Source organism: Nesoenas mayeri (assembly GCF_963082525.1).
Source record: "Nesoenas mayeri genome assembly, chromosome: 15".
Classification (NCBI taxonomy): Eukaryota; Metazoa; Chordata; class Aves; order Columbiformes; family Columbidae; genus Nesoenas; species Nesoenas mayeri.
Window position 1 is genome coordinate 15,584,896 of NC_137559.1, and position 25,636 is coordinate 15,610,531.

At 52.7% G+C, this 25,636-nt stretch overlaps 2 protein-coding genes across 2 annotated transcripts in view; both read right to left on the reverse strand.

The window, feature by feature from the left end:
• SYT17 (synaptotagmin 17) overlaps window positions 1-2,607 on the reverse strand; it is a gene marked incomplete at both ends in the record, with an annotated part of 42,346 nt that extends 39,739 nt beyond the window's left edge. Inside the window, one exon of the mRNA XM_080353819.1 lies at window positions 2,593-2,607. Coding sequence (XP_080209945.1) covers window positions 2,593-2,607 — 15 coding nt within the window. The remainder of the gene's footprint in view (window positions 1-2,592) is intronic.
• Window positions 2,608-20,871: 18,264 nt separating this feature from the next.
• Window positions 20,872-25,275, reverse strand: ITPRIPL2 (ITPRIP like 2; the record flags this gene model as incomplete). Its single annotated transcript, XM_080353987.1, has 3 exons — window positions 20,872-22,348; window positions 22,546-22,781; window positions 25,108-25,275. 3 exons carry the CDS (start codon window positions 25,273-25,275, stop codon window positions 20,872-20,874), a joined length of 1,881 nt encoding a protein of 626 aa, XP_080210113.1.
• Window positions 25,276-25,636: the final 361 nt, after the last annotated feature.

The following is a 25,636-nucleotide window of genomic DNA, read 5'->3' on the forward strand; positions in this document are numbered from 1 at the left end:
CAAGCCTCTCTTTTAAACTCCTCAGAAACCAGGACTTGATGAAAAGGCCACCACTTGTTTAAAACATAAATTAAGAGACTGGAAATGCAGCAATGCATTGTGACAAGACAGTGACCATCAGATATCCATGATTGTTTAAAAAAGTTCTAAACGGTTTTAAGGGCTCCATCATTCCTTTATTAACGTAAAGTTGCAGCCAAAGCTACAGTGCTTTAGAAAAGCTGCAACAAGAATATTTAAATTGCTCTAAAATGAAGTGGTTGGGTCTGTGCCACACGGTTGAACATCGTAGCACGTGCGCTGAGAAAGAAGTGGCATTTCCAAATGGCCCGCGGGGACACACGGACGCTGGTGTCACACAGGCCTCCTGGGCACGACCGGCCCCGCTGATGTGAAACCAGCCCTGGGCCCCACAGGCACCGCAATGAAGTGCTTCTGTGACCACCCACAAAGCCCTCCAGGAAACGGGAGCACAGAAATAAGAACCGAACGTTACCGTGCAGAAGCAAACAAGGGTGCTGGGGGATCCCAGGCAGCCAAGCTGCTGCGACACGCTCAGCACCCCAGGAGAAGGCTGAGCCCCCAGCACCAGGGAGGTACCAGCACAAAATCACAGAACAGTTTGTGTTGCAGGGCACCCCCCAGCTCCCAGTGCCCCCCCTGCCATGACAGGGACATCTGCACCAGCTCAGGGTGCTCAGAGCCCCGTCCAGCCTGGCCTGGGATGTCTCCAGGGATGGTTCATCCACCACCTCTCTGGACAACCTGGGCCAGGCTCGCACCACCCTCAGGGACAACAATTCCTTCCTCATGTCCGGCCTGAATCTCCCTCCTTTAGTTTAAAACCATCACCCCTAGTCCTGTCACAACATGCCCTGCTCAAAACTCTGTCCCCATCCTTCTTGTGGCCCCTTTTAAGTCCAGAAAGGTGCACTAAGGTCTCCCAGAGCTTCTCTTCTGCAGCTGAACACCCCAACTCTCTCACCTGTCCCCAGCAGAGCTGTTCCAGCCTCGGGTCATTCCTGGGGCTCCTCTGGCCCCTCTCCAGCAGGTCCATGTGTGTCCTGTGCTGAGGACCCAGAGCTGGCCCAGCACTGCAGGGGGTCTCACCAGAGCGGGGCACAGGGGCAGGATCCCCCCAAACCTGCTGCCCACGCTGTGAGGATGCAGCCCAGGGTACAACTGACCTTCTGGGCTGCGAGTGCACATGGCCGGGTCATGACCAGGCTTTCACCCACCAGTGCCCCAAGTCTTTCTCTGCAGGGCTCCTCCCCATCCCTCCAGCCCTTCATGCCGTGTCATATTATCCCAACTGGACCAAGCAGGGAACAAGGCAGCTGGGAGCCTCTGCCCATGAGTGAACCTTTGTCAAGGGCCGTCCCAGCTGCCCCAGAGATGGGTGCCAGGTAGGGCTGCATCTCTATTTCACGTCTTTGTGGGTGCCCGCAGTCCACCCAGGCCCACGGGGAGGGTCACCTGCTCCAAAGCAGCACATACGCTCATCACAAACAGGTCAAGGGACCAACTACAGTCACTCGCCATGGCGGTGTCCCCAGGGATGCTGCAGCAGGGTGGAGTCCCCACTGGTGACCAGAGAAGGCTCACATGCCCCACTACAGTGGACACTGCAGCCTGGGGACACCAGGGTCCCCTCAGTCACACAGTTGTGGGTGCCCCTCACACCCCAGCATGACCAGCGCTACAGTGTGGGGACCAGGGGTTCTTCACCTCGCACACAGAAGCCCCCGACGGCTGCGCTGCCGGAGGCTCCGCCCGGCCCCACTCGAGCTCCCACCGAACCGAGGGGCGCCGGGGGCTCCACCCGCCCTGGGGGCACCGCCCGAGCAAGAAGGGGCCGGGGGAACACGGTGGCCACAGCCCCGCGGGATGGGGGTCACGGGTGGCTCTGTCAACACCCCAGTGCCCGGACTCCCCGCACAGCTGAAAACGCTCCACTCGGATTTAGCTTTCAGAGCTACAAATGGAAAACGGGCAGCTGGGAACCGCAGGGCCGGAGGGAAAAATCTCTCGGGGTTTAAACCAGCCCCAAATTTAATGCAGCCTCACAATGCTGGGGGAGAAGGGGATCCCACCCATCATGCCGAGGGCTGGGGCGAGCTCCAGCCCGGGGCGCCTGTGACCCCCAGCCCGCCGGGCTGTGCCCGGGCTGGAGGCACCGATGAAGCTCCCAGCGCATCTCGGTCTGCCCGCGGGGTTTAGCATCCTCCTGTTCCCAATAAATCCTTGTGCAGGCTTAGGCCGCGCTCGCCCACACCTGCGGCCACCCCACTGCCCCGCAAAGAGCAGAGAGAGCCCAGGGCTGCCCGTCCCCGCGCGGGGCCGCGCTCCTACCTCGGCGCCTCCCGGGAGCAGCAGCCGCCGAGCCCCGCTCCTGCCCCGGCCCCGCCTGCCCCTCGCCGGGGCCGCCGCCGCCGGGAACTCGTCCCCAGAAGTTACCCCGAAGTTGGGCACCTGCCCCGGGCAAAGAGCACGGGGGGACCCGCGGCGGCACCGGCACCCGCCCCGCAGACGGAGCGGGAGGGTCGCCCCAGACACCCCCCCCGGCCCCGCCCGGGGCCGCTCCGCACCCACCTGGATGTACGCCATCTTCCGCGGGGCGCGCTCGGCGCCTCCCGCCGCGCTCCTGCAGCCGCGGCGCCGCGACCCGCCCCGCGGAGCGGCACCGCCCCGGGCGGGGGGGCGGCCGCAGCCCCCCGCGGGCGACCAACGGCCCCGCCGGCGCTCCGCGGCCGCGCAGGCACCGCGGGGGCCGCCAGCGCGGGGAGACGGCGGGGTGGGCGCTCCGAGGGGCCGGCGGAGGCTCCGAGCGGGCGGGATCCCGCCCGGCCCTGCCCGCGGAGCCTCCGCCAGCCGCGGGCGCAACAGGTCCGCTGCAGCGCGGGCGAACACTGACCTCCAGAGGGCCCGGCGCGGAAATTCAGGGCTGGGAGCCCCTCCTGGGCGCGGGGGACACGGCCCGGCCGCCGCGGAGCCGCCGGCAGCGCAGGCACGTCCGTGCGGAGCGGCGGCCTCGGCTGAGAACGCGCGTTTTGTAGCGGTGTTTTCCTCCCAGGAGCTCTGTGGCACAGCGGATGCTGTGAGAACACCCCGGGTTCAACAGCGTGAAGGTGGTTTCATCAGCTCGAGTGAACAAAGTTAGAACGTACGCACTCGCATCTTCCCACCCGAGGATGAGGAGCTGGAGCAAGCAGCGAGCTTCTATCCGCACTGAGCATCACCTCGCTGGGCTTCGTGTCCCTGTGCTGCCGTTAGCAGAGAAAAACCTTTCAAAATACAGAAACAACTGAACTCATGGAGAATTCTATACTTGTCCACATAAACCAATAAGCAGCAGAAGCACTTGTTAAATTCAGCAACCCACATCAGTTTTATTAGATCATTACGTTTACACAACTTAGCGCTAACAGCGCAGCTGCAGAGTATTGTGTCTTCTCCAGGCAGCACGACGTGAGCCACCAACAGTGTGGTGAATTTGTGGCCCTTGCCAACACCACAACTATTCGGTCCGGCCAATGTCAGCCCACGCATCTCCCTGTGCCTGTGCACGGGCTTGGTGATCCGTCGGCAAACCCCAGCACATGGGTGGCTGGACTCGAGGAGGAAAGGGCAAACTTTTGGGAAGGGAGAGCACAGGAAAGGTGGAGATTTGGGGCTGTTCCTCTCAAGCACCACCTCAGTACCACACAAATGAGAGGATTCCCAATGCACAGCTTGAACAATGGCTCCTGCCCTCCGCTTTGGGCGAGACTCCGGCTGCGCTTCCAGCACCTTCCAAGCAGGGGAACTGACCTGAAGGCGCAGCAGAGGGGCCGCGGTTGGCGGCTCAGCGCAGGGGGCGGGTGGCAGTCGTGTGCTAAGGGCGCTTCCCTGACTCATGCCAACCCTGCGACGCTTCGGTTCGCTGTGGTGAACGGTAAAAACACCGGAATGGTAAAATTGCCCCCGCTCTGCAGAAGTACAACCCAAACCCAGAGCCACTGCTGCTCCCCGGGAGCCGCTGGGGCAGGATGGCTTTGGAAAGCTCTTGCATTCCTGCTCTCATTTAACGGCCCATTTAAGTTCTCACTGAATTCAGTGGAAAACTCCCATTGACTTCCGTGGGAAGGGCCAGATCTTGAGTTAAAATAAATTCTCTTTTTCCCCAGAGAGAGCAGCTACTGCTTTAGAAGAATAATTACCGTGGTGGAGATAAGCAAGAAAAAAGCCTATAGTGCTTATTTGTTTCAGGCAGTTTTGAGCATATGATTAAACTGTGGTACAAGTTGTTTGTCAATTTTTACTCTCCGATTCTTTTTAATTCCATGTCCTTCCAAGTGCCAGTGTTTAAAATGTCAGCCTTTACTTTGAATAGCATTGCTCTTTTCATCTTGACTCACCACCACCATGATGCAGCTTGCATGATACAACATGGTGGAGAGAGGTTCAAACTCTTCAGGCAGATTTTTTGGGCTCCTTAAAGGCAGAACACTGTGAGTCACAAAAACTACGGCATGCCTTGCTATATAAATATGATGTGCGTGTTTGTTCTTACTCTTTAAGAAACATTTAGGACAGAGAAAGGAAGATCCAATGTTGCATCAGCTGTCACTCACTTTTTTTTTGGCTGACACATAAAAGCAGTATGAACCCAAAAAGAAGTGACAAAGATTGAAGTTGTATGGGGGGGATTGCTAATAGTTTTGATTTTTACAGGGAATGTTTTCACATGCTTTAGCAGCAGACTGCGGTACAAAGCCATAAGACAGATGCGCTTCCCTTGCCCGCTCATACATACATTTAAGTGCCTTTTACACTGCTGCATGAAGGCTTTTAGATTACATCCTCGCAGCAGATATATTCACTAAGCAAACACAGCTCGAACGCACGGAAAATGATGGATTCAAACCAGCAGACAGGTGGTTATTGTAAAATCTAATTTCAAATCTGCATATGGCTGATGCTCTGATTAAGCTCTGCAGCTACAGCGCTCAGAATAAACAGACCCATTTGACATGATGACAACATAACCTTTGGATGTCCTTTGCTGTACACGCTCTGGGTCTGATAAGACATTCCATACTTCCCACATGGAATGGCTGCAGTGCAGATGGCGAGGCTTGCAAATGCAACAGCTCAACACAGAAAACAAGGTAATTAACAGTGCTTTTGCAGAACATGATTTTATGATAGATTTCTCTTCTTATTGATATTAATACACATCGGGAATAACATCAGCCAGAGCATGCGCTTGAGTCATTACAAACAGCCCAGCAAGTAGCAAAATGTACCTCCAGCACAGCAAATCAGTTCAGCAGCTCCTGACAAACCAGATCCAGGGCTGCTACTGTTCCAAATGCCATGTCCACGTGTCTTCCAAACCCCAGTCAAAGGCTTTCAGCTGCTTCGTGCCTTAAAGTTAAGAGGGAAGAGCATCACTCTGAGAAGTGGAGAAAGAAAGGAAAGAAAAGAAATCTGATGGCTATTTCAAAGGGTTTCCATTTGAACCCTCCTGAAGCAATTGGCAGCGCTGTCTGCTGCAAGGGGGAAAGCAAGGAGAAGAGCGGTGGTGCAAGATAAGAAGCGATGTCTTACTCTGCTGTTGATACTTCAAGCCCTTATCACCATCAGTCGAGCCTGCTGGAATAGCCAGCTACCACTCCACCTAAAAATAAGTTTCTTATCTTCAGAATTTTTTATAAACAGCAAGCCACTGCAGCCCGTGCTTCCCCACTGCTGTTGGCAGCCCATAAAGGCCCAGCTTTTCTTATCATTACAGGGTTAGCTCCGTTCCCCAGAGCACCATCCTTCCAACAAAAGCACCTTAGAGTCACTCCTCTAGCAGTCTCTAGCAACGTGTTTGTCTCCTTGCGGTTTCATGGAATTGCAGTTCCCCTCTGTGGTTTTTCAGGCTTTACCTTGGCATTCGTACCCAGAAGAGGCAACTCCATGAGGTTTTATTCAAGAAGTTCTGAGAGCAGGACCACCCCCTGTGGCCTTCACCCAGGAGAGACAAAGGGCCAGCAGGCACTGATGCAGAGATGCCAAGCAGTGCAGTGGCACATAAAGGGGGAAAAGTGGGTAAATACCCTTATCTGGGGATGCAAACCAGCAGATCTACCCCAGCTGCCACAGCAACTCAGCTCACCCGCCTTTGTCCCCGCTGTGTCCCAACAGAGCCCAAAGTGCAGCGCGGGTGGGTTTGCTCTGGGGCAGGACAGCTCTGCCGTGCTGGCCCCACACTGCAGAGCCTTTTGGCAGCAAGGAATAGCTTGGATTTGCCACAGGAACCTGTATTTGTTCTAGCTCTGGGACTGAGTCTCAGGGTGTGCATTGTGCTTTGTTACAAGTGCAGAAAGTGCCTCAAGTGACCTGAGCTGAATTCTGCTCCCTGCTGATGGCAAAGCTGCGAGTTAAACCCCACTGCCTGTCACCCAAGCTCATGCGCTGGTCCCTTCACTCCCTTCTCCCCAGTTCCCCTGTTGCAGCATGCCCAGAGAGCTTTGTTTGGAGCAGGGGAAGGTGATCCCCTTCTCCCAGATCATTCCTGGTGTGCTCCAGGGCTCAGCAATGAGCCTGACCCTCCCAGCACCTCCGTCCCCAGCTCTGGTCCCTTGGGGCACACGAAGGTGAAGGAGCTGGGGCTCTTGAGCTTGGAGGACACTGAGGGGGGACTCATTCCTGGGGATCAATATGGAAAGGGAGAGTGTCAGGAGGATGGAGCCAGGCTCTTCTGGTGACAACCAGTGACAGGACAAGGGGCAATGGGTTCAAACTGGAACACAGGAGGTTCCAGTTAAATATGAGAAGAAAGTCCTTCCTGGTGAGGGTGGCAGAGCCTGGCCCAGGCTGCCCAGGGGGTTGTGGAGTCTCCTTCTGTGCAGACATTCCAACCCGCCTGGACACCTTCCTGTGTAACCTCATCTGGGTGTTCCTGCTCCATGGGGGGATTGCACTGGATGAGCTTTCCAGGGCCCTTCAACCCCTGACGCTCTGGGACCTGTGAGGGTCCCTGCAGCGGGTCTTGTGCCCCCGATGATGCAGTCTCCATCAGGAGCTGGGCTGACCCCAGTGTGACAGACACAGATACGAACTAGTGGCAAAAGGGGAAGGTGCTACAACCCATCTCCATGGCTCATCCAGCCTTTGGTCTCAGGCATCTCCAAATTAACCCATCAACTCGATGGACACCTGTGAATATGCCCGATTCAAAGCCAAGATACCGTTTCCTAGGCTCCTGCATTTCCAGTGGCCAACTGCACTTCAGATTACATTGGATTACATCCTCCTTCCCTGCAATTTCCCTGAGCTCTTTTGCCCCTCTGGTTTGGCATTACCTACCCAGGATCTCCCTCTTGTCACATCTCCTGTACCTGATTCACATCCATAGCCAGGAGAAGACAGCCAGCACTGCCTGGCTTGTCGCTGTGCCTGGAAATCTCTGCTCTGCCTCCCTCCAGAAACAGCCTCTGCTGACGCTGCATCTTCTGCCGCCCATCTGGGTTATTAACTGGCCACCTGGCAGCTCCCTAATTGGCAATATCAGTAGAAGCACATTTTTCTCTTTTCTTATGTCTCCAGATGAAGTGGCTAAATTTGATCTGACATCCTCAGATCCTCATTGCCTCATGTAATTTATGATGGCCTTGTTTACACTATAAAAATTACAGCTACTCTCTTGCACTCACACGCTTTCTATTTTGCCTTTAACATACATTCTGCCAGGGAACTGAATGACGCAGCATAATCTACTAAAGCTATTTCTATAGTAAACAGCGATGGAAACGGCAGCCAAAGGGCACGGAGCCTCCCAGGGAGCAGAGCTGCGGATTATTGTGTCAAGCACTGGAATCAACATTCCTGCTCAAAGAAACCTGGCCCTGGAGGGACCTGTCGCGGTTGAGTCACACTGGGTTCCAACATGCTGACTAGTCCCAGCACTAGTCCCTTCTCTGACCAGTCTCAGCACTAGTCCCTTCTCTGACCAGTCTCAGCACTAGTCCCTTCTCTAACTAGTCCCAGCACTAGTCCCCTCACTGACTAGTCCCAGCACTAGTCCTCTCACTGACTAGTCTCAGCACTAGTCCCCTCACTGACTAGTCTCAGCACTGGTCCCTTCTCTGACCAGTCTCAGCACTGGTCCCTTCTCTAATTAGTCTCAGCACTAGTCTCTTCTCTGACTAGTCTCAGCACTAGTCCCTTCTCTGACTAGTCTCAGCACTAGTCTCTTCTCTAACTAGTCCCAGCACTAGTCCCCTCACTGACTAGTCTCAGTACTGGTCCCTTCTCTGACCAGTCTCAGCACTGGTCCCTTCTCTGACTAGTCCCAGCACTAGTCTCTTCTCTAACTAGTCCCAGAACTAGTCCCCTCACTGACTAGTCTCAGCACTGGTCCCTTCTCTGACCAGTCTCAGCACTAGTCCCTTCTCTAATTAGCCTCAGCACTAGTCTCTTCTCTAACTAGTCTCAGCACTAGTCCCCTCACTGACTAGTCTCAGCACTGGTCCCCTCACTGACTAATCTCAGAACTAATCCCTTCACTGACTAGTCTCAGCAATAGTCCCTTGTCTGACTACTCTCAGCACTAGTCCCTTCTCTGACTAGTCCCAGCACTAGTTCCCTCACTGACTAGTCCCAGCACTGGTCCCCTCACAGCAGAGCCCTCGGTGGCTTCACGTGTTGTGATGACGTGCGAGCTGAGTGTCCTCAGCTGCTGGCGTGGAGGGCAAGTGGTGGCGCAAGGTCAGGCGTAGCTGTGAGCCGAGGTCCCGGTGTCTGCACGCCGTGACTGTGCGGTGCAGCGGGAGCTGTGTGGCTGTGACCCTCGGGTCCCGGCTCGGTGCCGTTCCAGCAGCAGATTTCTCTGCAGAGTTCTCCAGTACTGCCAGGACTCTTCTGCTTTGGAACTCAGTCCCTGCATTGAGGCCAAAAACGCTTGGATACGGCACGCTTTGGGTCATGCTAAAAAGCCCAGAGTATTTTCAGACTTCCGAGGAGAGAATGTTGTATTTATAGGGAAGTTCAGTTTTTCAGTTACTTTTTAATTCATTTTGCTTACAACTGGTTTATTCTGGTTGCTGGGCTGAGGAGTTAGCTCCTAGATTTCTTTTCCAGGCTCACGTTTCTGTTTGCAGACATAGGATGGAGCTATTTTTGTAATATCAATCATTACAGGGAAAATATCTCACAGTTCCCACTGAAGTGAATTCCGAAGGAAGTGACCTCTATTTTTTACAGAAAATTTCTACTTAGTGTTTGTTTCAATCTAGTGACTGAGAAATGAGCAACATCAGCCTTTCTGAAGCCCAGAAGCAGTCTCCCCGATGCTCAGGAGGGCTGATCCAGCAGCAGGGATCGTTCCTACCCAGAGCAGCGGGATGGAGCTGCAGATACAGCATCCCAGGGCTGAGCAAATGGGGGACACAACCCAGGGCTCCAAAGTGACATGGCTTTAGAGATTAAGATACTCCAGATACTTCCAGTGCCCACTTTAAAAAGTAAGAGAATTTCTCCTAAAAAGTTCAGAGTGTGGGATTTTCTAGAATAAGGCAAACTCAGTCTCACGCTCAGGTCTCTGTGAGACTCAAGGATGTAGTTGTGAGATAAACGCCGAGAGCTCTGGCTGCGTTACAAACTCACAGATGACTTATTCTAGCAGAAGAATCTCATGTCTGGAGGTTGTTTGAATAACTGCTACGACTCTTCCTATTTGATTCACACTAATTTAATAAGTCGCAATTTTTTTTCCTATTCATATGAATATTAAAAACTATATCAAACCTAGAAAAAGGAGGGGGAGGAATTAGCATTTATAGTTTTCTCCTTTCCAGCAGTGGCCTAAAGATGTCATTTAACGCAGAACCAGATGTGGTCAAGCACACTTTCTTTAGCTAAAGCTGAGCCCCGGGGCTGTGCAGCTGCAAACATTATCCCAAACCATTTAAATATCGCTGGTAAGAGAACAACTTTTAAATGATGAAACAAATGACCAAACCAGAAAAACAGAGATTGCTTAAACCTTTGGGGAAAAAAAAAAACCCAAACAAACACAATATCAGCAGTAATAACATCTAGTTCTGAGCTGAGAAGAAACAGCTACAGGAAGGAGCTGAGAATCATGGAGTTGCAAATACCAAGTCATTTGCCCAAACATGCCCTTGTCAGCTCCAGAATTCAACAAGTTCAAAAGGACAGGGCTATTTTTATTACAAAAGGCTCCTTTTCCAACCACCCCCTCGCAGCAACAGTGACCGTTACGTCTGGTTTTCCCATCTCCTTAAGCAGATGTGCAAAATACTGGATTACACAGAAGAGCTAAACTGGGTGGGTTAAGGGGGTGATTTGCATTCTAAAGCACTGCAGTGTTATAAGCTCAGAAATACACGGAATTACTGAGTATTTCTGCCTCATAGGGACCTCGGTTTTACCCATTTCTGTTCCTTTTTCCCCCCCCTACACACCATTCCTGTGAGGTTACCCTGCAGTGTTTCCACTAGGATGTAGTCCTGCTGAAGAGGGAGTCTGTCCATTCAGCTAAATGCAACCAACATAAATGAACCAAGTCCTTTCCGACTTAAAATTTCCTTCTCATGGGGAATCTCTTCGCTGGAAACCAAAATCACTACACAGAACGACACACTGTGCTCTCTGCCATTCAGGTTCAGAGCTGCACCACTTGGAACACAAACCCCTCTTCACCACAGACCAAGCCAAGCTCACACATAAAATCTGCTCAAATCCAGGTGATAAAACTCGTCCTTGCTGCTGGGCATTTCCCTGTGTGTCTGACTGGAGAAACCTGTTCTTGTACAACATTTGCTCCCTCATTTTTTGCCCAGCTGGCCAAGCGATGCCACCGGGGAAGGTGTCCGTGTTCCTCAACCCGACAAAACCCAACAGAGCCCGCTAAGGCCTGATAGGGCCTGAAAAAGCCCAACAGAGCCCAATAAGACCCGGCAAAGCCCAACAGAACCTGACAGAGCGCGTCAGAACCCAACAGAGCTCAACAAAGCCTGACAGAGCTGTACAAATCTTGACAGAGCCCGACAAGGCCTGACAGAGCGTGACAGGTCCCGACAGAGCCCTACGGAGTGGGGGTCAAACCACAACCTACCACAAAAGATACAGGGCCTGGAGGCTTTGGCCAAAGCAGTTCATGTTGGGTTCCTCAGCAATGTCCTGCTGTGGGTCCAGCTCGCTGTGACACAGTCCAGCCAGTGTCACCCGCATCACGGGTGACTCACCGCATGGCCATGGACCTCCCAACAGCGGTTTAGATGAGCCAAGGGCTGCATTAGCCCTTTCCCGAGGGAGGGAGCTCACTTGTCACCCTCCCTGTGACATCCCTTTTCTGGCATTGACCTGGGAACGTCATTAGCAGCACAAGTTTGCTGCAAACGAGCCCTTGTTGCTCTCAATGGGCAAAGACACGGCAGAGCAGCCAGGACGGCGTTAACCAGCACGTGTGGGCTCTTGTGTTCAATGAGAGCGGCACATTACCCACCCAAAATCAACTTCTGCTCTGCAACTCATGGGTTTCTGGGACAGCTGTCGCTGCTAACCACCCAGAGCAAGAATTCGTATTCAAATAAAACACCTGTGCACTTCACGTGGAGCTACTCCAATGGCAGTCAGGCAAACAGATACTCAAACTGCCGCACTCCTGGAGCCCTTTGGTATGAAAGTCTCATTATAAAGGCCTTTATCAGCCAAATTTCACCACTGAAACAGCCCTTTTGAGGTACCTTTCATTGTAGCCCTTCATCTGCCGTGGGTGGGTGAACAGCACTTTCACTAGCCGACATTTCAGAACGCAGAAAGTAGGGCTCAAATCACAACCTACCACACAAGATACAGGGCCTGGAGGCTTTGGCCAAAGAAGTTCATGCAAATCCCAGCGTCAGCTCCCAGCAAGGCCATCATGTTTCCCTTCGAGGGCTGATCTTCCGATGACCGTCCAGCCCAGGTGATGCACCAGCTGCTCCTCACAGTGCAGCGAGTCCCTTTGCAGACAGCAAAGTCCCTCATCTCCCCTTTATCCCACCATCTCCCCTCCAGCTTATCTACATGGATATTTCTGTTGTCTACTCGAAGTTGGATATTAATTTCATCCCACAGCATCTCATTATAATTAGCTCTTAATTGCCATTTAACACAGGGATCATTTTGGAATACTATAACAATTCTTCCTTCAAGAATTATTTGAGTTTTGAAAGCTCGTTATGTGCCCCTATAAATATTTTGGGTAATGAGAATGATTTCAAGAAGCAAATTTAAAACCCCACTGCTCACAGCAGCTCTGGATTTGCACAGTTTCTGTGAGCACTACCAGCATTTCCAAGAAGCAAACCACTCAAGTCAGTGTGTTTTGCTACCAGCCTCCCTCCCACCATGTCTTTATCTTGAAAGAGGGAACATTTTAAGGAGCACCTGTAAAACACGAGGGGTAAATGCTGCTGCTCTGCTGGGCCTGGTGCTCTCAGCCAGGACCAGGACATCACCAAGACTCCGCACTTCAAGGCAGGCAGCCACGAAACTCATCCTTAAGCACAAACAAAGCTTTGGCCAAGACTTCACAGAATCCCAGAGTGTCAGGGGTTGGAAGGGACCTGGAAAGCTCATCCAGTGCAATCCCCCCATGGAGCAGGAACACCCAGGTGAGGTTACACAGGAAGGTGTCCAGGCGGGTTGGAATGTCTGCACAGAAGGAGACTCCACAACCCCCTGGGCAGCCTGGGCCAGGCTCTGCCACCCTCACCCCCAACAAGTTTCTTCTCATCTTTCAGTGGAACCTCCTGTGTTCCAGTTTGCACCCATTGCCCCTTGTCCTGTCCCTGGTTGTCACCAGCAGAGCCTGGCTCCATCCTCCTGACACTCCCCCTTTCCATATTGATCCCCAGGAATGAGTCCCCCCTCAGTGTCCTCTTGTCCAGCTCCAGAGCCCCAGCTCCCTCAGCCTTTCCTCACACGGGAGATGCTCCACTCCCTGCAGCATCTTGGTGGCTGCGCTGGACTCTCTGCAGCAGTTCCCTGTCCTGCTGGAACTCAGGGGCCACAACTGGACACAATATCCCAGGTGTGGTCTCCCCAGGGCAGAGCAGAGGCGCAGGAGAACCTCTCTGACCTACTGACCACCCCCTTCTAACCCACCCCAGGTACCATTGGCTTCCTGGCCACAAGGGCCCAGGGCTGGCTCATGGTCGCCCTGCTGTCCCCAGGACCCCCAGGTCCCTTTCCCCTACACTGCTCTCTAATAGGTCATTCCCCAACTTATACTGGAACCTGGGGTTGTTCCTGCCCAGATTCAAGACTCTACACTTGCCCTTGTTATATTTCATTAAATTTTTCACCACCCAAGACTTGCTACACTCCTGGACAATTTAGACTCTTGGGAGATTTGAAAACAGACAATTTGCCAAATTCTTACCCAGATCTCCTGCGCTCTTGCAGCAGTTACAACCAAGTGCCAGTCTGCTTTATTTAGTGACCCGGCGGGCAGGGCAGCAATGGACGATTGATGCTGTGACCAGGCAGAGCATCACTCATCCGCTGCCTCTTCAGCAGCCATCCCGGCCATAGCCTGCGTCACGCCTGGAAGACACCACACTGAAATCAAAGTGGATAAATGGGTTTACCATTTTGTCAGAGTCTGCTGCCGTTCTTCTCCCACCCACCCCCATTTTTATTTTTTAATATTCAGGAGATGTCATTTGCTTTGCTAGGGCCTGAATGGCTGGGAAAACACTTCCAGGCCCCGTGCAGAAATGTGTTTTGGAGAAGTGCCCATGATTCACAATCCTTATGACTGGTGAGTTTCTCCTTTTTGAAACATGCTTCACCAAGCCTCCAAGCGTGTATGACGGAATCAGATGCTCAGAAGACACACGAACACCCTCATACAACCTCCGTTCCACCTTCAGACAGACCTGGAGCTGAGAGAAAGACCCTGAACAACCCCCGCAGAAACCAAACCTACACAACCTATTGAAAATCAAGTGCAAGTCTGCAACATGCTTGTTAACACACCGATGTTCGTGTGTCTAAACGTGGCCCAAAGAGGTGAATTTCCAAGAAGCTGTAAGAATATATTCCTAAATACATTGCACAGCACAGAGACAGCTTTTGCACAGAAATAGAGGAATGACTCATTTCCTCTGCGCTCGCGGCTCCCTGCGCCACGCCAGCAGCAACTGGGAAAAGCAGGAGCAGTTTCCAGCACATCCAGACCTTGCTGAAGTTCCACCAGGACTCGTCTTTAAAACCAGGGATCCCCGGTGACAATCTGGGAGCACAGCGGACACATTTGCAAAGGGTTCCCAAGCACTGCCCACCTTGATGGGAGTATTGTATTTCAGCAGTTCAGTTTTGCACAGAATGAAGCACTGAAGAGGGAACGGAGAGCTGCTCTCTCCCTCGCCTTGCCCTGAAGTGAGTGCACACACTGCTTTGCCAGTCAATTCAGCTTTGAGCTTCTCTTCTCCCCTGCTTGAGATCAGCAAGACTGAGCCAGACTGAAACAGCAGTGGAGAAGTGGGCTGTCCTGTTGGGGTTTGCTGCTGTTCTTCCTCTGTTCTTACAGCCTGTGGGTTTCCATCAGAACAGCAAGACTCTTCGAGGCAATTCTGCCACTTTCTCCCCTGGAAATGCATCACAAGTGTACATTTTCATCCTTAATTTGCTAGCTAGTAACCCTCAGAGCATAATCCCTGTCACTCCTATCTTGATTTCTTATCGCCCTTTTTGATTTTCCCATCCAGATTATTGTACGGACCCTTTGTGGCAGAGATAGAAGCCTATAGAGGATCACAAGTACCATGGAAACTTTAGCAAACCCTTTCTAAGCCCAGTTCAGCCCTGAGAACTGGTTATTCTGTATGAAGCTTTGGTCTTGGTTTTAGGGGGAAAGTATTCCCAGGACTTTCAAGAAACACACGCCTGTAACTTGAGTACACAGACATTTTCTGAGTCTCTGAATCAGCACTGCTGTCCTTTAAGGGGGAAAATAAGGCTTGCTTAACACAGAAGACTGGTACGTGATGGCATTTGATGCATACGCATTTGTGACAACCTTTAGGAGCTTTGTGTGTAAATAGTTATTTGAATCCTAACAGACTGTTGCATGGATACAGAACATACATTATCTATAGCGCCATCACTGAACAAGTATTACGGTGCTTTGAATCTCCTATAAAGGCGTTGCAAATACACCAATTCTTGGTTATGTATTTACACTGCAGGCACACACGAGAGCACAGGTAGTCTCTTAATTACACATACTGTATGTCTGAGAAACCCACAACAGCGATAGAATGTACAGACAGATGTGTCTATGGTCAGTCCTCTATATCCTGCGTGTTTTGGAGTCATGAGCGACTCGGAGCCCTGGAGCAGGGGGTGCAGGTCCCTGTGCCATCACCAAGGACCGCGCTGGCTGCTTTCCTACCAGCTACTCCAGCTTATTATCATCCCTCCGAAATTCCCTGGCCTCAGGGAGGACTCACCAGGCAGACATTTAAAGAGGTGAGACAGGAAATAAACCAGCCTAGAAAAGCAAATTTCTGGTGTCTGAACTCTTCTGGAGCCTTATGAAAATGGGATGCAGCAATAAGAGCCCCTTCCCCTCCAGGCAGCTTTAACTTGCATTAGCAGAACTGCATCAGCAACTCATTGCTGACCTTGGCTTCGCTACAAGGGAGGTGTTTACACAGGGATGGAAAGATTTTAAACAATTTATTCAATGAGCTGGATGCAAACGGGCTTTTCTTTAAACACCAAGCATGCAAGTCCTTAGGTCAGTTAATTTTTTGTTAACAGATTTATCGTGAAAGGAAACTCCTATGTTCCTTTAATGATTTTCTGCTGAATAGAAACTCAGGCTTCAAACAGAGAAATATATCAGAGCAAGGAATGAACGGAGACTGGTTATTGCTTTTAAAGGAAACCATTAATAGGAGATAATGCTATTAAAGAGGGAAAAGATCTAACTCCGCTTCCTCCGCGGTGACTGAGTGCTGACACTAGAGGAATAATCTGCTCCCAGCCCTGGCCAGCGCGGAGCCCGTGCCCAGCGCTGGCCCGACGGCGCCTGCCCCGCACGGAGCTACTCACAAAGATCTGCACATACGTACTTACAGCCTAGGTTTGACTTAAGGATTAAAAGGCTAGGGGTCTTGCTGTTATTTCACTTTAATAGGAGGCAGCAGCACAAGCCACGAGCATATAGTTCTGGCATCTTCCTGAAGACTAAGAAAGCATATATGCACAAATAAAGGACAGGTAACTTGCTGGCCCATCACACAACCCCTGCTGGCTTCAGCTGTGCTTTTTCCGCATTTAATAAGGCACAACCTACACAGTTTGGAACAGAGATGTGTGTACATACCACATTGTGGGTACATACCACACAGATGCTGCAATATGAAGTCTTAGCTCTTCACTAAGCACCAGAAAAAGCAGACTTTATGCAGTGACCTGAAAGTGGAGCCAGGGAAACATGAACTGAATCCTGCTCAATCACAGAACCACAGAATGTCGGGGGTTGGAAGGGCCCTGGAAAGCTCATCCAGTGCAATCCCCCCATGGAGCAGGAACACCCAGATGAGGTTACACAGGAAGGTGTCCAGGCGGGTTGGAATGTCTGCACAGAAGGAGACTCCACAACCCCCCTGGGCAGCCTGGGCCAGGCTCTGACACCCTCACCCCAAACAAGTTTCTTCTCCTCTTTCAGTGGAACCTCCTGTGTTCCAGTTTGCACCCATTGCCCCTTGTCCTGTCCCTGGTTGTCACCAGCAGAGCCTGGCTCCATCCCCCTGACACTGCCCCTTTCCATATTGATCCCCAGGAATGAGTCCCCCCTCAGTGTCCTCTTGTCCAGCTCCAGAGCCCCAGCTCCCTCAGCCTTTCCTCACACGGGAGATGCTCCACTCCCTTCAGCATCTTGGTGGCTGCGCTGGACTCTCTCCAGCAGTTCCCTGTCCTGCTAGAACTGAGGGGCCACAACTGGACACAAGATTCCAGGTGTGGTCTCCCCAGGGCAGAGCAGAGGGGCAGGAGAACCTCTCTGACCTACTGACCACCCTGCTTCTAGTTCACCCTCTGAGTGAGGCAGCACATAGCCCAGCCCACGGCAGCGCCCGGCGCACCCCCGGGCTCTCTCTCATCTCTCCAGGGCACGGAGCTCTGTACTCCCACGGCTCTGTCGCTACAGGTCTCTCCTCCTACAGAGCACACAAACCTGCCGAGCGCAGTCTCGAAGCCACAGGTAGTGTTTACTGAAAAAAAGATAACAGGAATTTAAATCTTGAGGCACAAGATCCTTTAAACAGCTGTTTATTACTACAGTGGAATATTAAAACAAACCCACCAACTTTTAATGGAAACAATAAAAGTGCAAATGTGTTTTGATATTAAATAGAAAATGAATTTATAAATGTTTCATTTAAATGGGTTGATGCTCCGAGCCTATAAACACTTCAAAAACAAAGAATAGCAGCTGAACACTTTAGTTTAATCTTTGGTCAGATTATTAACCAGCAAAAACCAGTTGTACCAAGAATGTCCATTGCAAAAAGACACTTAAAATTGACATTACTCTGCAGAGATTCAAAATCAAAAGAGGAATGTTTTCAAGATATTTGGTCAGATAAGAAATTACAATACCTTTGAGAAATACACAGCATTTTTTTTTAACACAAAATGGCATTTTGGTACTACAAATCAACTTATTCTCTTGCAGGTGTGACTCCTTCCCAATCAACGTTCATTAAAACCAACTTCATTTGCACAAAGGCTTTGCAAAATAAGAACCAAGAACGCACATTAGTGGTAAATAACATTCTTTCTTCTGTGTTTGTGTTTCAGTTCACACACACAGAGGCCACCACTGTATCTATGATACATTATAGCAGTTCAGGCTTAACTCCACATTCCCATCTGGTTCTGTGTAGGTGCCCCGGCTGGGGAGCAGGTGAAATGCTCGTAGGATTATCCGTGTGGGTCACGTTCTCTGCCCGCCCTGGCAGATAAGGGCCCACAACAGCTCCAGGACGCAGCCGGTACCGGCACTGTCACGTCTGTTGTGGAATAAGATGAATACCATAACAGAACACAACTCTTATCAGCTCCTTTTGTCAAGCATATTCATGAACGCGCACTTGAGAGCAGATAAAGAAAACACATTTAACATCTCTGTTGCACAACGGAGCCACCAGTTATTCTGAGTTATTGTCTCAGCTCCCAGCAGCCGCCCGCAGGCAGCCCCGCTCCTCCACAACGCTGCCCAAGGCCCGTGTCAGAGCACACGCACACGTCTTGGCCCATCACAGGCTCAAAAATGCCTTGCTGAGCAAAAACTCCCACTGCAGATCTGCCTGCACGGCCAATAAACGGAGGCTTTGCTTCGCTGCATTCAGCTCGCTTTGGAAATACTGTCAAAACTAATCCCATTTCCATCTCTTTTCCCAGCACTCCAAGTCTGCCTTGCTTCCAAAAGCTCCTCCAGCGTCATCCCATGGCCTTTGGCTGCTTGCAGTGCATCCTCAGAGTTCACCATCACTCTCACCCGCCCCTCAGCCCAACCTTTGTTTTCCAAACTCCTTCTATTCTCCATCTCTCCTTGTCACGCGTCTCCTGATGCAACTCTCTTTTCCTGGATCACCACACTTTTCCAAGAAAGCCCTTACCAAGTCTATTACAGACTTCCATGTACTGCAGCAACATCAGATACACCCCAAATATGCGCTCCTTCTCATAGCAAACAGCACTTTTCAGAGACAGGGTTGCACAGCGACGTAAACAGAGCAACAGCTGACTGAAGTGGTTATGACACCAGCACTAACAGCTCATGGGTGTTTATGTCGTGACTTCAGGTGGCCATGATACCCGGGGCCAGTCACCTGGTCCTTCTTTGGGCAAAAGATTCAATGGCATCAACTGCAGAGCTGCGTTTCATTTCAAACACCGAGTAAAACAAATCTGCAAAAATAGTACATATCACAGCCTGCTTACTACCAAAAAAAAAGTATCAAAACACCAAGATAGCTCACTTAGCCTTAAATACCATGTGCAAAGAACATTTGATCAATACTACCTATAAATACACTATTTGTAGAAAGAAGCACAGTGCTTCATATATAAAAATAACCCAAATTGTAGGTGTGACCTAGGCTATAATTACCTGAAAATAAGACTGCAAGAGCAGTTAAAAAAATAGACAGAAGTAGGCAAACATCTGCTTAGGGAGTGTTTCCGTTTAGAAAAATAGATTTCTATAAAGCTTCGTAGATTTTGTAAATGTTTGGTTTGTGCTCTGATGCCTAGAACTGTGAATAAAGCAGATCGGTATCTCCGTGTACATCAGGGAGGAGGAACATATTAGTAACTTAGTTATCCTAAAGCTTCCCAGAAGTTACACTTGGTCATTTATAATAAATTTCAGCCTGCTCACCTAGGACACAGCACAGTGGGTAATAAGGCACATGCTCAGCTGCCTGAGCACCAGCAATTCGGCAAACACATTCCGGGTCTTAATACATCTAATACGTGAGCAGGTGACCCAGTATAACGAGGATTTGAAATTGTGCGTTTGCTGACAGGCTGGACCACATCAGGATCCCATAGAGCAGGTACCGCGCGGCGAGCTGCTGCGATTCACCTCGCCAGGCTGTGCCGGAGCTGTACCACAAATTAGCGCTAAATAATTCTGAAGTACCCTTCTCCGCCCCGCACGAAGATAACGATTCGCTGTAGCACAGCACTAGAAAACCCCAAGGGGTTATTTGGTCAGGATGCTGCCACACGCACACCAGCGGTGAGGCAGTCAGGCAAAAATCCCCCCCAAACTCCTGCCGGAGAGCAGGGGGGCACAGCAGTCAGCTCACGGCACTGACACTTGGACTAGTTTAAGGTTTGTTCCAAAAAAACCCCCAAAACCACCAGAATTTCTTAGTTTTGTTGTTAGTCCTTGAGGTAAACACTAAGAAAATAATACTAAAAAAAATAATGCATCTCAACAAGAACCCACAAAAAAACGAACCTCAGAGTATTTCCTTCAAAGAAGATTGTCCTCAGGATGATTCAAACATCAATCCTTTAGCAAAATACTAATGCCTCCTCCATAGCAAGCACTTAGTGCGGCCAATTCTCCTAAGAAGGCCTTTGTGAAAATAAAGTGCTATTTGTTTCCTTTTATCTACATTTCAGACCTTCAGTATAACCTTCACTTGAACACAGAAATGTGCAACTAGATACCTCATACTGTTGTTGGAGGGATTTCGCTTCTTCCCTCAATTTTACGTTAACATGCATATTATATTTCTATGCAGCACGATGTATATTACACAGGAAATTCAAAGCATGTCACTGAGCATTTCAAACTGTGACCGACAACCATGCTCTAGTGCTCATCGCATTTTAAGAGCATTTTGGTACATTGTGGGGGGCTTTGTTTGCACCTACACGATTTTTAAATCCAAAATGGATTTTGTATCATAAAAAGCAAATCTCAGTGGCAAAATGGACCTTTTTCTAAGACAATGGGTTAACTTGGATTTCCTGAAATGTCCGTTTGAGCCCATTAAAGTTCAGTTTGCAAACAGCTGGCTGAACGTAACACTTCCCAAGTAAGGCACTTCCCTAGAAATTTCACAATTTTCCCATGAACAACCAATGTGATTAAAAAACAAGAAACACAACTGGAATAAGTCTTGGCCTCTCTGGTTTCCCAGTTTTCTCAGGTCAGGAACAAAACCGCAGAACCGCATTTTAACAAGTCCCACCTCCCTGCGGCAGACGCGGGCTCTCGATGGACCGGCAGTCTGGGAGCGCCCATCACTCCGGCAGGGCCCGTGGGCCACTCTGGCTCCCCCGGCTGCTGGCTCACTCGCCCGGTGGCTCCTGCGCAGCCTCAGCGACGTGCCGGCACGGGGCGGGCGCTGGCCGCAGGTACCGGGGGCTGCTGTACATCCTGATGATGTGCGGGGCCTGGATCCAGGTGTTGATCAGCTGGAAGGCGGCCAGGTCCAGCGTGGGCCCATCGAAGGCGGCCAGCAAGTTCACGGGGGCAGCTTCCTTGAGGAACCGGGGCAGCGCCAGCGCCTCGGGGAGGCTGGGGTTGCCCAGGAAGAAATGCATCAGCACCTGCTTGCGCAGGCAGCCCCTGAGGTAGAGCACCAGGTCCTCCAGCCGCTCCACCAGGAACCGCTCGTCCCAGGCCTCCAAGGGCCCCTGCAGCAGCAGGGAGAACAGGGCTGTCTTCAGCACGTAGGAGGAGAGCACTCGGCCCCACTGCGAGCAGAAGGGCTCCTCCAGACCCTGCCCGCGCAGGTCCCGCAGGCCCTTGAGGATCTGCAGGCACTTGAGGTGGCAGGAGGAGGCCGGGGCCTGCTCCTTCAGCCAGCCCAGCAGCCGCTGCTCCTGCCGCGAGGCGTTCAGACCCCACAGGGCCTCGGGGGGCTGCGGGCCCTGGGGCAGGCTCGGGCCCTCGGGCGGCAGGGCCGTGAGGTAGAGCGCGTCGCCCAGCGGGATGGCGGGGATGAGGCGCACGGCCATGGAGATGTGGCAGCAGACGTAGTCGGAGCAGGGCACGATGTGCAGCGTGGGCGGGCGGCCGGGGCAGGCGGCCAGGCTGATGCGGCAGCGCTCCCGCAGTCGGTACCGCACGGCGCCCAGGCAGCGCTGCAGGTGGCCCTGGAACCAGCGCAGCACCAGCCCCGAGGAGAGGTGGCTGTGGCCCTGCAGCTCCACGCAGAAGCCCTCGGCGAAGGGCCGGTAGCGGCGCGGCCAGCCGGCCCTGGCCCGCAAGCCGCAGAGGAAGGCGCCGTGCGGCCCCAGCCCCTCGGCGGAGCGCGGCTGCGGCTCCAGGCGCGGCGGCAGCCGCAGGGGCACCAGGATGTCGAAGCAGTCGGGGCTGCGCACCTTGTGCTGCTCGTAGGCGCTGCCGATGCGCACGAAGTCCCCGCGCAGGCCGAGCGCCAGCGGGCCGGGCTGCAGCCCCTTGGCGGCGCGGACCAGCTCGGCCACGACGCGCCCGACGTGCGCCTTGCTGTGGCCCAGCACGTGGGGCGAGAGCCGCAGCTGCCGCGCGTGGAAGTTCTCCAGCAGGCCGCGCCGCGACCCCGCCGCCGCCGCCGCCGCCCGGACCCCGCCGGGCCTGGGGCCGCCGCCCGCCGCGCCGCAGCAGCGGGCCAGCAGGCAGCCCAGCAGCAGCAGCGCCGAGCCCTTGAGCAGCGGCACCGAGCCCGCCTCCGCCTCCGCCTCCGCCGCGCCCTCCCCGGCCGCGCCGCCCCGCACCGCCTGGTACAGGCAGAGGAGCGCGGTGCAGAGCCCGGTCACCAGCGGCCAGACGACCCGCAGGCTGAGGGCGCAGACGGGCACGGCGCGGCGGGGGCTCGGGCCGCGGGGGTCGCCAGCACCCGGCCCCGCGGGCGGGGACCGCCCGCCCCCGCCGCCGCCGCCCCCGCCCCGCTCCTCCGCGCCGGCCGCCCCCAGCGCGGGCCGCGCCGCCGCCCCCCGCCCCGCCGCCCCCGGCACGGCCGCCGCGCTCCCCCCTGCCTGCCGCCGCTCCGCTGCGAGGCTTCCTCTTCCGAGGGGAGCGGCGCCGCGTCAGCCGCCAGTGAGCTCAGAGGAAATGCCGCGGGCGGCGGGCCCGGCCGCGGCGGGAGGGCCGGGGGCGTTGTCCGACCGGGGCCGCCCTGGGGCGGGGACGCCGCCGCCCGCTCTGGCCCGGCCCTTCCCGGCCCTTCCCGGCCCGTCCCGCCGCGCCGAGGAGCGAGGCCGCGCCCCGGGCCCTACGGCGGGGGAGACCGGACCCCACGGCCCGGGCGGGGGAACCCTGCGCCGCTCTCGCACTGCCCGGCCCCCGACGGCGGAGTGCGAGCAGCTCTGTGCGTGCCGAACGCACCTTCCCGTACCCACCTCGAGGCTTTTGGTGTAAAACGGAGTGCTCTCTGTGTCCCCACAGCAGGGGGAGGGCTGTGCCGTCGGCGGTGTTCCTGCCCGGGCAGTGCTGCGTGTCCCCAGCTTCCCGTGGCACGTTTTTCCGCCAGAAAGTGTTCGAGGTCTGTACTGCTGCAGGGGAGTCTCTCCTAAGGGTCTCAGTGTGAAAGGGACATCAAAGTCATCATCATTAATTCACCAGGGCATGTATGGTCTGCTGCCATACTAGCAGCTGCCTCCAGTCGAATAATTCACAACTCTGCTGGTTTTAGTTCTGTCCAAATCATTCAGACACCGACAAACTGAAAGACAGAGCCCTGGGAGAAGGTATTCATTTGTTGCACAGGGACTTCTGGCCTCATATGTTGTATGAGGGCCAGCACGATACCAGGCCCGCTGTTCACTGTCGCAATAGCTCTGCCCACAGCATCGCCCGCAGCACAAACCAAACGGGAGAACTGCGGATCCATCGGAAATACACAGGCATACATACTACCTCGGCCCTTGTGAACAGCAGAGCCCAACATTCAGGTCAAGAAGTGGGCACGACAACATCACTGCACCTGCAGAGCCTCCAGGCACTGCAGGATTGCTGAGGAGTCACACTGAACCCCATAGAAATCCCTGGGGCTTGAGTGTCATTAAGACTTCTTCACCCATATCTCTTCTTCGGGGCGTTGCAGATCTGAATTGATCCTCAGGACCCGCATTCCCTCATGGGTTGTACCATCCCTGCCATAGCTGAGCTGCATTCCTGCACGTGCCTTTGCATCCCGGCTGGCTTTAGCTTGAAGAGTTCTCTACAACGGTGATGGTGATTAAACCTGAGAAAGAAGCATATCAAGCTCCTGCTGCTGCAATTTGTTTGCGTTTCTAATTACCTGGATGTGAAGGCAGCATTTCAAATCTAGAGAAAAGGAAAGTTGTGCCACATAGCTCCAGTCGTCAAGGCGGTCTGGCATGATTCCTGCTTGGGACAAGACTTCTTCTTGTGGCATTTTTCTGTCACTGTATTTCTTGGTCATAGGGCTGGACTGGGTATTGCTTGTTTTCTTTCTAGAATTCACCCCTCCTGCTTTCTGCTCAGATACTGGCAATAATTTTTAAACATGTATTTTGCTGGAAGTATGTTAGCTCTATGTGACAGGATCATCATCCTCAGCTTCTGTTTGTTTAATAAGTGTTTACTGAGTTTTGAAGCTGTTTGCTGGAGTTTAAGGAGCATCTATATAAGCATCCTGTTGTGGTTTAACTTCAGGTGATCAAGTTATTACTGCATTACTGTGACTTGCTGCATCTGCATAAGAGCCCCATGAGGGTGAAGGAGCTTGAATAAACAAGACCGAACCCAGCAAGATGAAAATGCTTTAACAAGGAACAGGTCAGAGAACCAGGTGCAAGAGAAAGGCTGTACAAATGTCTGGTTGTGTAATTTGTCTTTATATGAAACAAAACAAGTACATAAAAACACAGAAAGAAGCTCATGTTTTATTGCCAAGATTCTGCGTTTGGAGTCAAACTAGGTAACCAAGGTCAAGCAGCCTGAATTAGTTCACATGTAGCCAAAGCAGCTGACAGTCAGGATTATACTTGAGAGCTACAGAGAGACGTCCTAACCACTCCAACACTGACCCTTGGGGTTATAGTCAGTTTGTTTTTTAAAAAATTAAAAATAAAGCAAATGTAAAGGTAAGTGATCATAGGCAATATTATAACATCTCACCCAGCACAATATTCCATGCCCCATGACAAGAGTATGTTTCCTGGCAGCTGTGGGACCACAGAAGCCACAGCCTTGCTCCTCGGAAACGTCATTCCACAGCAGCCATATCTTTGAAACCAGCCAGGAAATTAGAAGCATCTTTTCTTTTTTTTCTCCCTCCTCCTTGTTTCATGTTTTCCTGTATTTCTTTACAAAGTTGGATGAGAGGATGAAAATATACATCACATTCCTTATTGCCTGTGACCCATCACAGCAAGCAGTTTGTTCTGCACCCCCCAAAGAGCAAAAAATGTCTAAAAACCCAGTTGTGCAGGTATGAGACCGATACTTCAAGATATTATGTTGAAAAATACTTTTGAACTCTATGAACGCATTGGCCCAGGCATTCAATTTTTACCAGCCCGTGCTTTTCGCACCCTCAAGCCCAGCGTGTTTCACATGCCTTCAGGTCTCACTGCAGGCACGCTGATTTCCGAAGCAGCCGGCTCTCTCTTTTCACGCAAGGTTGGTTTGATGAGCTGCACATCCGCGCCCGGCAGACGAGCAGCTGCATCCGCAGGGGCTGGCAGGGCGGCCGCTGCTCGCGGGTGACCCGGGGCGCAGCAGTGGGGTGATCCCTGCATGACCCACGCACAGGCGAATGGCCACAGCCACCCAGCCTGGGCCACACAGCTGGAGAAAGCCCAGATGTCACCCCAGGCAGTGGGACAAGCCCAAGGCCAGCTGGCAGAAGGTGTGTGACCAGCCACACCAGAGCTGCCGGCGCAAACACCAGCTCAGCACATGCTTGGACACGCACCAGACGGTGCTGGTGCAGGCTCGCTCGAGCTGCGGAATAACAGGTTGTGATAACCTCAAAATCAGGACTGAAGTGAATCCACGATACAGTATCACAGTATGTTTGGGATTGGAAGGGACCTGGAAAGCTCATCCAGTGCAATCCCCCCATGGAGCAGGAACACCCAGATGAGGTTACACAGGAAG